The 14,636-nt window shown below is 37.1% G+C and overlaps 1 protein-coding gene across 17 annotated transcripts in view; it reads left to right on the forward strand.

Moving 5' to 3' along the window:
• The window catches only part of MAGI1 (membrane associated guanylate kinase, WW and PDZ domain containing 1), a 638,869-nt gene that overhangs the window by 526,365 nt on the left and 97,868 nt on the right, over positions 1-14,636 (forward strand). For all 17 annotated transcript variants that reach the window (XM_077858168.1, XM_077858158.1, XM_077858160.1 and 14 more), the window contains 2 exons: positions 5,780-5,981; positions 12,822-12,904. In XM_077858168.1, the coding sequence (XP_077714294.1) occupies positions 5,780-5,981; positions 12,822-12,904 (285 nt within the window). The remainder of the gene's footprint in view (positions 1-5,779; positions 5,982-12,821; positions 12,905-14,636) is intronic.

Genomic DNA, 14,636 nt, shown 5'->3' on the forward strand with positions numbered 1-14,636 from the left:
ACATGTGATGGGCATCCTCAGTATGTTGAGTAAATGCCTCCTCACTTACCAAGCTATAACTATGACAGTTGACAACCTGTCATACCCTAACTCATATAAATTCTTTCAAATAATTGACACTACCCGGCCTATGATATGTGTATCAAACTAGCTATGTCAAAGCATTTTGCTCTCTGAACCACTTTAAGTAGCAATCCACCAGCTACTTGGTGCATAGAGTGACAATAACATAATGAGGTCTTGGCTCCTGGTTGGGAGAGTTATGATAAAGGAATGAGTGTTGTATCCACATATAGAAACATGATGAAGCTATTAAAAATATTTACTGAGAGGGACGCCTGGGTGGCTCAGCAGTTGAGCGTCTGCCTTCGGCCCAGGGCGTGATCCTGGAGTCCTGATATTGAGTCCTGCACTGGGCTCCCTGCATGGAGCCTGCTTCTCTCTCTGCCTGTGTCTCTGCCTCTCTCTCTCTCTCTCTCTCTTTTTCTCTCTCTCTCGATGTCTCTCATGAATAAATAAATAAAATCTTAAAAAATTTTTAAAAATAAAAATATTTACTGAGATATTTTAATTAACATGCTGTTGCTACTATCTTAGGTGACTTCTGCTTTAGTCTTTTGAAGGAGGTACAAAGTGTGTGAATAATATTGGGAATGTTTATAGGCAAAAGAGCAAGAGACTGTGGCAAGAAGCATCCAGGGGACAGCCTCAATTCTTTTCTGTCATCAGTGACTGAGGCAAGAGCTGAGCAATGAAGAGTCATCCCAGATACTCCCTGTGGTACTGACTGTTGAGCACAAAGCAATAGGCCAGTCTTTTACAAACTGTGCCCAAATTATTGGCCTAAACGAGCCTTTGAGAATGAACACTCTTCATGCATGCTTCATGACCACTGACCAAAGCATACCACTGACCAAAGCACACAGTTATTTATACCAAATGAAAGCATTGGTATAAGTACCTTGTTTTAGACAGCTTGGAAAATCTGTAACAAACCACCATCCTTTAACTCCCTCTAAGAGACACCAAATGTTATTTAATTGTATTTTGAGGCTTTTCCTTTTTTTCTCTCAGCAGCCTCCCCTATTTTTGAACATGAGATTGCTGATGTTTCTTTTCCATTAGCAGGCAATGATAAAGCATTGCTTTGGAATGTGAAGAGATAATATTACTATAAGAGCTAATGTTTCTCCGGCACTTTGTAAAGCTTTTTACACATATACTAGAGAGCTCTAATAGCTTGCCCAAGATCACAAAGCCAGTGAGTGTCAAACCCCAAAAGCTAAACTTCAGAGCCTGCATGCTTATCCAGTGCTCTTTGTGTTTTAAATACAGAGTTTATTAGCTCTGTATGCAGTCAGAAATGCACCTAAATCTAAAAGTAGATATCCTATAATACAGGCTCTAGAAACGTATTTTTGACATGACCTTATATTCTCAAAGTCCCCTTCGGAAGCCCCCAAGTATGTGTATGTATATGTAAATGCTTGGGAGCTTCTTATTTCCTTTAAGTGAAAAAGTAATTTATGTTCATTTATGGTTTACAAGTCAATTTCACACAGATCCTAGAAACCACCTGGAAATGTTGAGAGCTAAGCAACCTAGGCATTAACTTCTCCATTTTGCTGGTGAGAACACCGAGGAATGGTGTGTACTCCCCTACTAGACAGTGGGAGAACCAGGCTTCCTTGTTCCCTCATCCATTCTGTATTCCAGTAATCATTCTACCTATCCTGTTTGGATCCATTAGCAACCGTTCTAAGAAAGTTATGGCAGTACTCTTAAATGTTTGGTAAATCACATGAAAGATTTTATGAAATCAAATGAAAAATTTTCTGAAATCAGAGTATATGTCAAAGTCAAAGCCATGATTAGGGCTATGAATTTTTAAGTCCGTATTTTGTCCCAGCATCTCATTGTTGGAATTCCTATTTTCTTTGAGAGAAAGATGGTTTAAGGTTCTGTTGAACTGGAAAGAAGACACAGAAAGCCAAACATGTCGAATTGTTTACATTAAATATCTATGGCTTTTTTTGTTTTTGTTTTTGTTTTTGGTTAATCAATTAGATGGGAGGAATCCTTTGACAATGTATATATACCCATATCAAATCATCATCATGATGTATACTTTAAGTATCTTACCATTTTGTCAGTTATACGTCAGTGAAGCTAAAAAAATTCTTTTGATAAAAAATATCTATGGCTTTTAGTATGTCAATCATACCTCAATAAAGCATTTTTTTTAAAGAAGACAAAAAATATAACATACAAAATATTTGGATAATACAAAATAAGATCCAGTTGCTAGAAAGATTTTCATTTGTCTTTAGGAAATTACAGTTACTTAGATATCTTGCCAGTCTGCTAATATTCCCTCCCCATAGTTGAAGCTTTGGAACCCTGGCAGGCCCCCCTTTTTTTTTTTTTTTTTAACTATACATCCTCAGTGTGAAGCCACATCATTTCACATTTATGTCCCACCGATTGCCATGCCTTTTTCCTGTTACACCCAGTTTCTATTAAAATGGGTTAATTAAAATTCTTTAGTAAAATTATTGAATGTCATCCATTGTCCTGGTACTTCTCTAGCTCTTAAATGTCGTGTTAAGAGATGATCACTGGCTCTAGTATATTGGCATTTCCAGTAGTAGGTTCCAGTCCTGAGTAGCCATGACGCCCACACTGAAGGCCAGGCACTTTGGTAAGCATTTTACTTGTCCTTAGTCCTTCAGTTCTCATGGCATGTGCATTGTTCCCACTTTACAGATGAGGAAACAGATGCTTAGAAAGGTTCCAAAGTCACACAGCTAGAAATAGGCAAACCTATGATTGTAGTCTGATATCACATTCATCATTTTTCTGCCAGTTTCCTAAAGGCCAGATGTGACCTGGAGAAAAGGTTACTCATAATAACTTTGATGAAGAAGAAACCGATGATGATGGCAGCTGACAAATGCTGTTAACCATATGCTAGACACTGTCCTGGCTTCTTTACTCATGTAGTCCTCCCCATAATCCTGTGGACTTGATATGATGATCTCCATTTTATAGATGAGGAAACCAAAGCATATAGAAGTTAATTGTGTTGCCCACATTAATAAGGGGTGAGGCCAGGCTTCAAAGTCAAGCAGTCTGGATCCTGAGTCAGTGCTTATAATCAGTAATCTCTCTTTTTTTTTTCTCTCTCTTTTTTTCTTTTTTGGTTGTGCGATATTGCTTTATTATTTTTTTTTTTAAGGAATTGTGATTGAAATATTTGGAGTGTTTACCTAAATACACAGATTCCCACCTTCTCTTAAAAAGCCAGAGATCTAGAGATACTGAGTCCACTTTTCCTCAGGATGCTAATTACCGGGCAGCCCCGGTGGTGCAGCAGTTTAGCGCTGCCTGCAGCCTAGGGCGTGATCCTGGAGACCCTGGATCAAGTCCCACATTGGGCTCCCAGCATGGAGCCTGCTTCTCCCTCTGCCTATGTCTCTGCCTCTCTCTCTGTCTCTCTGTCTCTATGAATAAATAAATAAATAATCTTAAAAAAAAAAAAAAGGATGCTAATTACCTGGCACTGAGTTCCTTGCTCCCTTCAGACAGGCTGCACTCTCTCTCTAGTACCCCTTCTAAATGTATCATTTGTGCCTCTGGCAGACCGAGGAGTTTGTCTCCTACTCTGGCCCCTTGGCAGTAGGACAAAACCCCTCCTAGAAGCTGACAGAGTCACTAGAAAATTCTTTATCTCTTTCCTGAAAATATGATTCTGGTACTTGAATCTTCATCACTAGGTGCTTTAAAAATGCACTTTTTGGAATCTTCTCCCAAATCTTTGTAGTAAGGAGTCAGAATCTGCATTTTAGCAGTCTTTCCAGGTGATTGTTATGTATCCATGTGAGATGTGTACATTCTAAAAATATCAGAAATGATTAAATGTTGGCTCCTAGAGACTAAGGGCGACTCTCTTAAATCTTGCCAAGTTTTGAATTTATTTTTTATTGATAGTAATTTCGAAATATTTCTTCCATGTTGGCCTCATTTCCTTTTTTCTACTTCAAAATCCCAGTTGCTTTTTTTTTTTTTAAGATTTTATTTATTCATGAGAGACAGAGAGAGAGAGAGAGAGAGAGAGAGAGGCAGAGACATAGGCAGAGGAAGAAGCAGGCTCCATGCAGGGATCCCGGTGTGGGACTTGATCCTGGAACTCCAGGATCACGGCCTGAGCCAAAGGTAGAGGCTCAACCACTGAGCCACCCAGGTGTCCCTCCAGTTGCTTTCTTAATCTCCAGTCATGGATACATATTGTAAAACCAACTCAAACTGGCTTAAGCAAGAATTTAGGGGATCAAGCAATTGAAGAGGCTGGGAGCACATAGAATCAATGGCTCAATCAAAGGCATGAGGTGACTTTACCTCTCATTTCTGCTTTCCTCTGTGGAGCCTCAATTCTAAGGCAGGTCTTGCCAAGCTTGTCAAGATGGCCACCAGCACCTGTGGCATGAGAGTCTGTCAGCTTCATAATTTCAGCATCAGGAGGGTAATTGCAGGCAATTTCAATGCCTGGTTTGGTTTGGATTATGTTCCTTATCTGATCACAGACAAAAGTGATAGTGCCACTTAGGCCCACCACATGGGCTAGGAATGGGTTTAAGTGAGCCCCCACCTGGACCACGAGGACTTTGAATGGATGGATTTCTAAAGGGAGGTCTGAGAGGTGATTCTAGGAAAAGATGAGAGAGATGCATGGCAGCCTGCAATGGTGATGGATTTTTGGTGGAGGTGCTTAATAGGCTTAACATGTCCTCCATCCAAACTTTGAATTACCCTCATTCTTATGTGTGTCATTGAGCGCTACTCATTGGAGAAAGATTTGAAAACAGCCTTTTATTATTCCTCAGTCTGCTTTCAGAAATCAGAAATGTCTACAGGAGAATTACTGTGGGAGATAGAAAATAACTACAACCCTTGATTATTATGTTTTAAAGCCCCATGGAGACTGATGTTTAATATTCTTGGCCTCTATAAAAATTCAGCCAGAATATCAACAGTGCCATTTGTGGATACTTTGATGACATCAGCTCTTGATGTTTCTAGTTAATAAGGAGGCAAGGAGATTCATGTACTTAGAGTCTTCTTTTAAGGCCCAAGTCAAGTTAGTCCACCCACATGATCCTGTTCTGGGGGTAACTGTCTTGGTTTTCACAGGAACATTCCCCTCACTTTTCCAAAAGAGGCTCAACTCTGACTCATTGGTATAGCTGTGTCTATATTCTAAAGTTCTGTATACTTTCCAGTTTGATATGCCAGTCTTTGATCTTTGCCATTGTCTACCAAAAATGTTTTAAATAATTGATACAAAAATGGATAATGAGGCCACTATACCTGTGTTTGCAGCATGGACTTTCTTCTTGCTCTCCAGGGACGTCTGAATCATGAAGCCAAATGATACCTAAGAGCAAGAGTATGGCTCATTCTGTGTTTTGATGGCCTTATTAATACAAGAGACTTGAGGTTTTGAGTCATGAATTTGTTCTTTGGCTTTTCCAAGATTTTGAGCAATGCATTATTTGAGCATGTCTATCTCTTCTTTCTTTTTAGGTCTAATAAATGTGGTATGTCATTTTGATGTTTTCTATTGAAAGAATTTCCATCTAAATAAAACAGAATAGAGTTGATGGTGAGCAATTAAGAAAGAGTGAGGGCTTTTAAGAATACAGACACAAACAGTAGTGAACTCCTTGGCTTGGGATATGATTGATGAATTTCTTTTCTCTATCTCCCTGCAATTTAACAGCCGATTCTGGTGACCAAGAAGAACACACTCTCCAAGAAGCAGCACTACCGCCTGTGAATAGTAGCATCGTCGCTGCTCCCATCACGGACGCTTCTCAGAAGTTCCCTCAATACCTACCTCTTTGTGCAGAGGATAATTTAGGTCCTCTACCTGAGAACTGGGAGATGGCCTACACCGAAAATGGAGAAGTCTATTTTATAGAGTAAAGTATACCATTCCTCCTCCCTGAAGTACTTCTTTTCTGTCATCTCCCCTTCCTTCCTGCTCCCTAGTGGCCGCACTGGTAAATTACATCTAAAAGGACCCACCACCTGCTTGATGGTATTCTTTTAGGCAATTTAACCAGCTTTGTCCAAAAAAGCAATTAGCATAGCATCTTAATCATTGGATCTGAGGAGCTTGAAGAAGCATAAGGTTAATAATTCCCCTAAATATCCCATTATCCCTATAATGGCATAGTATATAAAATATATGGAGCCATTAGGAAGAGCTAAATCCTCTGCTTATTCTTTCTTAATTGGATGGCAGGAATTTTTGTTTTTTATTGTTTGGTTGTGTTCTAAGAGTTCTTCTTACATTCTGGATATAATTCCTTTATCCTCTGTGGTTTGTCAACATTCTCCCCAAGCCTGAGTTTTCTTATCATTGTCTTGACTATGTCTTTTGAAAAGCCTGAAGTTCTTAATTCTGAGGAAGTCTGATTTATCAGTGTTTTTCTTTTGGGGGCTGTGCTTTTAGTGTGCTGGCTGAGAAATTTTTGCTTAAATCAAAGTTATAAAGCTGTCATTTTCTGCTATCTTTGTTCTAGAAATTTTATGGTTTACATTTTACATTTAGGTCTCTGATCCATTTTGAGTCTTTTTTCTTTCCCCCCATGGTGCAAGTACATAGATTAAAATTTGAGAATACAGGACCACCCCCCACACCCACCCTTATCTGCAGTCTCACTTTCCATGGTTTTAGTTACTCGTGGTCAGCTGTGTTCTGGAAACAGAGGATCTTCCTGATATATTGTCAAAAGATCAGTACTAGCCTAATGCTGCATTACAATGTTTATATCATTCACCTCACTTCATCTCACCACATAGACATTTTATCATTCACATCATTATAAGAAGAAAGGTGAATAGAGTGCACTAAGGTATTTTGAGAGAGAGAGAAAGCCTACATTCATATAACCTTTTTTATACTATATTATTATAATTGTTTTATTTTACTATTAGTTATTGTTGTTAATCTCTGTGCCTGATTTATAAATTAAATTCATCATAGGTATGCATGTATAGGGGAAGACATAGTATACTTAGGATTCAGTACTGTCTATAGTTTCAGGCATCTACTAGAGGTCTTAGAACTGAGCTCCTGTGGATAAAGGGGGACTACAGTATATAGATATGGAAAGTCTTTCAAAATTAAAAAACCTATATATGTATCTTATTTGTGTGTGTATATTTACATATATAATGCACATTGTTAAAGGTAAACATTTAGTAAATAACCTTTACTAAAAATTGAAAAATACACAGTTGTAACCATTCTAAAAACTCTAAGATAATATAACTTTTTAATGAGTAATAGTCAATTTTTAAAATGCTGCTCTTTGGCTTTATTATCAAAATTCTCTGTTAAGATTTACCATGGTTTTTTTTTATGTACCACTAAAAAAGGAAAACAGAATGGCCAATTAAACTATAAAATAAATTAAAATATACGTAAATCTGTTATACTCAAATAGATTGAAAGTCTGCTGTTCAGTGAACAATAACAAGACAAAACTGACAAAGAAAAAAAAATTAAAAAGACACAAATTACTAGCATTAGGACTTAAACAGGGAATCACTGCAGACCCTGAAGACATTAAAAGGTAATCAGAAAGTGCTGCCAGCAAATCTACACACATAAATTTGACAACTTAGATAAAATGGCCCAATTTCGTGAGAAGCATGAACTACCACAACCCATCCAATATGAAATAGATAATTTAACTAGCTCTATAACTATTAAGGAAAATGAATTTGTCATTTAAAAACTCGTGAAAAAGAAATCTCCAGGCCCAGATGGTTTCACTGGAGAAGGGCTCAAAGAATAAAACTTCTACAGTCTCCTTCTGAAAATAGAAGTGGAGGAAGGAACACTTAGCATATATGTGTATGAAGCTATTGTTACCTTGTTACCAAAAACGAAGATACTCTAAGAAAAAAGGAAACTACAGAGTTGTAGCACAGGGGCGGCTGAGTGGGTGAGCATCTGACTCCATTTCTGCTCAGGTCATGATCTCAGGGTCCTAGGATCAAGCCCTGCATTGGACTCCATGCTCATCTCAGAGTCTGCTTGAAATTCTTTACTTTTGCCTTCTCCCACTGGCATCTTCTCACAATAAATAAATACATACAATTTTAAAAAGAAAAGAAAAGAAAAAGAACTCTACACTATGACCAAGTGGGAATTATCCCGGGGATACAAAATTGGTTCACTATGTGAAACATTCATAAATATAATCTACCGTATTAAGATAGTAAGGAAAAAAATCACATGATCACATTCATCAATGCAGTAAAAGTGCTTGACAAAATTCAGCACTCATTCATGATAAAAATAGCAGAGGGAAATTTTCTTGACTTTATAATATCTACCAAAAATAACATTATACTTAGTGGTAAAATACAAAAAAAAAAAAAAAAAAAAACATTAATGATTATAAAAAAAAAACCTTCCCCTGCAAGATTGGGGACTAGCCAAGGATATTAGCTCTCACCACTCCTTTTTTTTTTTTTTTTAAGGTTTTATTTATTTATTAGAGGTGGGGAGAAGCCAGAGGGAGAGGGACAAGCAGACTCCACACTGAGATTGGAGCCCCACTTAGGACTTGATCTTACAACCCTGAGATCATAACCTGAGCTGAAACCAAGAGTCAGTCGCTTAACCAACTAAGCTACCTGGGCATCCCGCCTCCCACCACTCTTAATCAACATGATCTTGGAAGTTCTAGCCAGGATAATAAATCACGAAAAGGAAATAAAAGACCTACAGATTGAAAAAGAAGGAATAAAACTATCCCTCTATGCAGATTACATGAGTGTACATAAGAAATGTACAAAATCACAAAAAATGTTCAAAAAAGTTTGAGAATAAGTGAGTTCAGCAAGATCACAAGACAAGATAAGCACACATGTATATCTATATGAACATGTGGACAACAAAATTCAAAATAAAATTCACATTTACTTGCAGAAAAACACCATTTATATGTAAATCTAACAAAACATGGACAGGATGTTGTATGCTACAAACTACAAAATATTGGTGAAAGAAATCCAAGAAAATCTAAACAAATTGAAAAGTGTCCCCTATTCATGGATTGAAAGACTCAATTGTATAGTAAAGATGTCACCTCTCCCAAAATGAATATGTAACAGGTTTAATGCAAATCCTGTCAAAATCTCAGTGAGGTTTTTTGTTAACATAGATACGTTTATTTTAAAATTTATGTAGAGGGGCAAAGGAACTAGGATAGCTAGAAAACTTTGTGGTTTGGTTTTGTTTTGTTTTAACCCACAACCCTGAGATGAGAACCTGAGCTGAGATCAAGAGTCAGACAGTTAACCAACTGAGCCACGCAGGTGTTCCTAGAACAGTTTTGAAAGGAAAGAATAAAGTTAGAGTAATCAGTATACTGGATATCAAGACTTCTAGAACCTTAGTAACAAAGGCTGTGTGGTATTGGTGAAGAAATGGGCACGTAGGTCAACAAAACCCAGAAACAGATCTACAAATATATGCAAATGATTTTCAACAAAGATGCCAAAACACTTTAATTCAGGGAAGATAGCCATTTCAAGGAAGTGGTACCAGATTAAGCATTTAGCCAGAAGTAAATAAATTAACCTCAACCTCAACATCACACCTTTATACAAAAAGTTAACTCACAATAGATCATCACAGACTTAAATGTAAAGCATAATGCAGTTATACTTTTTGGAAATAAATGTTTGGGGTGCTTAAGGACTTTTGTTTTTAGACTTGATATCAAAAACACAAACCCTAAAAGTAATCATTGATAAATACGATGTCATCAAAATGAAAAACATTTGCTTCAGGAAAGACCCCAATAAGAGGATGAAATGCAAACTACAGACTGGAAGAAAATATTTGCAAACCCCATATCTGAAAATGGATTGTTATCTAGAGTATATAAAGAGCTCTCAAAACTCAACAGTAATATTAAAAAAATTCAATTAGAAAGTGAACCACAGACATTTCACTGAAGCCGATATACAGATGGCAAATAAGCACATGAAAAAATGTTCACCATCATTAGCCATTAGGGAAATGCAAGTTAAAATTACAAAGATATCATTACATGCCTATTAAGATGGTTAAAATAAAAAAATAGTAATAACAGTAAACGATGGCAAAGATGCAAACTAGATCATTGCTGGCGGGTATGTAAAATTGTATGGCATTCTGGAAAACAGTTGGGGAGTTTCTTATAAAACTAAACATGCAACTACCATATAACCCACCAGTTGCACATTTGGCCAGAGAAGTGAACACTTAACATTCACACAAAAAACTGGACATGAATGTTTATAGTAGATTTATTCCAAATAGCCAAAATCTGGAAACAACCTACATATCCTTCAGTAGATAAACTCTGGTACATTCATGCCATGAAATACTACTTGGAATAAAAAGAACTAATTATCATTATATGCAATAACCTTGATGGGAATTCTGCTGAATGCAAGATAGGAGCAGACCCCAAAGATTATGTATGTTTGATTCCATAGAACATTTTTGCAATGAAAAAACCATAGAAATGGTGAACATCGGTTAGTGATTGCTAGGGATTTAAAAAGGGTTTTGGGGGGCAGGGATTGGAAGAAAACCAGGTGTGGCTATAAAAGGGTAACATGAGGATCTTTATGATGATGAAAATGTTTTGTATCTTGACCATATGCAGATCAGTATCCCAGTTGTGACATTGTACTTTAGTTTTGTAGGATATTACCATTGGGGGAATCTGGGTACAGGGCAGGTGGGATCACTCTTTTCTTGTTGTTGTTGTTGTTTTTCATTTTAAAGATTTTATTTATTCACGAGAGACACAGAGAGAGAGGCACAGACCCAGGCAGAGGGAGAAGCAGGCTCCATGCCGGGAGCCCGACGTGGGACTCGATCCCGGGACTCCAGGATCATGCCCTGAGCCTAAGGCAGATATGCAACCGCTGAGCCACCCAGGAGTCCCTCTTATGTTCTTTTTTACAACTACAATATCTTAAAATACAAAAGTATTTTTTCTAATTCTCTTCTTTTTAAAATATATTTTATTTAGGGGATCCCTGGATGGCTCAGCAGTTTAGCACCTGCCTTCGGCCCAGGGCATGATCCTGAAGTCCCAGGATCGAACCCCACATCCGGCTCCCTGCATGGAGCGTGCTTCTCCCTCTGCCTGTGTCTCTGCGCCTCTCTCTCTCTCTCTCTCATGAATATGTAAATAAAATCTTTAAAAAAAATTGAAAAAATAAAAATAAAATAAAAATAAAAAATATCCTATTTAAATTCAGTTTGCCAACATGTAACACCCAGTGCTCATCTCATCAAAAGTATTTTTTTTTAAATCATAAATAATCTTCTTCCCAGCAATGACTATTTTTACTATCTTGCTGGTTTAGGAATAGTGCAGACCATGGGTTTTGGTGTTGGACTCCTGGGTTTGATTGCCAGTGTTGCTAGGTACCAACTAAGTAGCCTGGTACAAATTTCCTCACCTCTGTCCTCATTTTTCTCATCTTAGAATATATTAATACTTCCCTCATAGGGTTATTGTGATGGCTTGTAAATTGTGACATACGTGTAAAAGAACAGATTCTGCTAGTTGTAAGTGAACAAAGAAATAACATCAGTGATGATAGTTGTTACTGTTTTACCTTTCATTAGTTTTTTTCCCCCTTTTTATACAGTTGAGGTGATTTGTATGTGCATTTGCATATTGTTTTTCACTGAAACCATTAGTGTTTTTGCCAATAAGATTTGAATCTCAAATAATTGTGGCAATGTTTTTCAACGTTTACAACCTAAACTTCAGATGTCCCAAAACAATTAAGGTTACTACCTAAACCTCAAAAAAAAAAATTTTTTTTTTTAATTTCTTATTTTCATTTCTGGTTGTAACTTGAACTACTACTGGCCTTCTTTGAACTTGCACAGAGTGGCCTGGGAGTCATGGAGAACTTTGTCCCAGGGTACTGAGCTTTTTCTGGGCAGTTCCTCCAGATGTTCTCATGATGCTTCTAACATGGTTGCTGGGCAGTAATCTTGGGAATACTGCTGTACAATTTCAGACCGTCAAGGCCTGGCTCAGCATCCGTTGAAACACTTCATCTGGAGTTGGGCTGTGCCCTCCAGAAAGTAGACAGTTCAGCTGCTTCAAGCTTTGTGAGGTTTTTTGGCCCAAGTCCTATTTATGATAGGTAATTTCAAGTTGCCTTCACTCTGTGTGCAACGTAATTCAGTATGCTGTGATTAATGATAGGTATTAGCAGCTGTGAGCCAATTGCATGAATTGAGGTAGTTTCGCAGTGTCAGGGGAAATCTTATGTAATATAATGAGTGAAATAGCAGCCTTCTTTGTGAATTCCAGCATCCAAGGTTTAAGTCAGAGACAAATTTAAAGCAAATTGGAGTTTGCTCTTCTGCAAAGGTGAAGACATAAAATAAGTCTGGACAAGGAGAGACCGTATAGACAAAGAGTATCATTTGAAACTCATTTTTCAGAAATAAAACTGGTGTCACATTTTAAGCTTTCTGTAATGGAATGGTTATACCTTAGATGAGTTAAAAAGTCTACCTAAGGCCCTTCCCGAGCCTTTTCTAACTCTAAACTTGGGCTCTCTTCTGGGTTGGTTTTGCTGTTGGAAAATAGCTTTGCTCTAGTTGAGGGGAAATGTTCAAGAATGTGTAATTCTTTTGCCGTTGAGCTTTTTGCTTTTTTTTTTTTTTTTCCTTTTCAAATGTATTTGTTTTTGTTTCTCGATTTCAGCCATAATACAAAAACAACATCTTGGTTAGACCCTCGGTGCCTGAACAAGCAGCAGAAGCCTCTGGAAGAGTGTGAAGATGATGGTAAGGGGCTAGGAAGAGGTCTTGGTTCAAGTGAGTTGGGGGCTCATTCATAGGTGTAAATTTTAAGGTTTTAGAGCAAGAGCAACCAGGTTTTAACAATTGAGTTTTTAAAAGGTAATCCAATTTCTAGTAAATGAACTGTAGTTTCCAAAAGCAGCAGGGGAATCAGAATTGTTTTTAAAGGAATGATTTGTTTACACATGAATACAGATTCATGCTAGTATCTCCATTAGAAGTCACTTTAAGACAAACTGTTTCGGGGGATCCCTGGGTAGCTCAGCGGTTTGGCGCCTGCCTTTGGCCCAGGGTGCGATCCTGGAGCCCGGGGATCGGGTCCCGCATCAGGCTCCTGGCATGGAGCCTGCTTCTCCCTCCCTCTGCCTCTCTCTCTCTCTATGTCTATCATAAATAAATAAATCTTTTAAAAAAATAATAATAAGACAAACTGTTTCGATGAAGATGTAACCTCTACCTTCAGGACCATGGAAAAAAAACTCTAGAAAAATCTCTGGGAATAGAGAAAAAAAGATGCTCTGGTTACTTACCTATTGGATCCTAATCCTATATTACAAAGTCTCAAAGGAAAAAATCAAGACCTTTTATTGAATTCTACATGTTTCATAACTTGACACAGGGAAAGCAGATTGTGACTTCTTTGGGAATTTCTGTGTAATTTAGAATATATCCTAATTATCTGAAAAGTACATTTTTCTAAGAAAGAGCCTGAGGTGTTACCCTTAGCCCAACTTTCCCTGTTAATCTCAAAAAAGAATCAATTGGCTATAAGAGTTACTATTTTGAAGATTTCATTTCAGGGTTTTAGGATTTCTAATTACTTTTCCAAAATGAAAAAAAAAATTAGAAGAAATATGTTTCTTTTCAGTACACCGAAGTCTATCCCAAGTTCTACCAAAATTACTTTTTTGACATGGACGAATTAAAAGGGAAATGGTTTGTTTTGCTACTCATTATTCATCTCTGGCATTTGAATTAGTGGTATAATTATGGAATATGCATTTTACTGTAAGATAATGAAATTTTATTAATTTGTCCTATGGGACAGAATTGTCGTATATATAAACTTGAGGTTTGTCTGAAAATATCAGTCGGTAAACTGTAATACTGCCAAAACCTTGTCCTCCTATATCCTTCTGCTGTACATGGATTGCAGATACCATGAAATGAGCATAGAATTATGTGTTCGTATTTATCTGACTCCAAATGCAAATATAAATCCTTCTGACTAAGGAGGCATGACTGAAATGCTCATTTTATTTTGGTTGCTTAGTCTCATTCCTGAAGAAGGAATTGAAAATGTGTGGTCAGCTTCATTATTTTGCATGCTTAAGGGATAAGAAACTGTCCTGCTATTCAAATATTATATTTAACATGTAATATAAAAGTGACCAATTTTCAAAGATCAGAACATAAAAACATTCAACCATAAGATTTCAGGGAACAAAATTTAATCTTTATTTGATGCTTGATGATTGTGAAGGCATTTTAGACTTATTACTATAGGATCTTCAGTGTCGGTCTCCATTATAATTACACTGGAACATATGAAAATGCCTATTAATGTATTTTCTAGATGGTAGAAGACTCCCAGTAGCTTTTACCAAGAGAAACTTTATTGAGTAAATGTTGAGTAGAGTTACTGAATGCTTTTGTTACCAAATCTAGTAAAGTTGACCCTTGAACAACAGAGCTTTGAACTGTACTGGTCCACTTT

The sequence above is a fragment of the Canis aureus genome, chromosome 19 (genome assembly GCF_053574225.1).
Source record: "Canis aureus isolate CA01 chromosome 19, VMU_Caureus_v.1.0, whole genome shotgun sequence".
Lineage (NCBI taxonomy): Eukaryota > Metazoa > Chordata > Mammalia > Carnivora > Canidae > Canis > Canis aureus.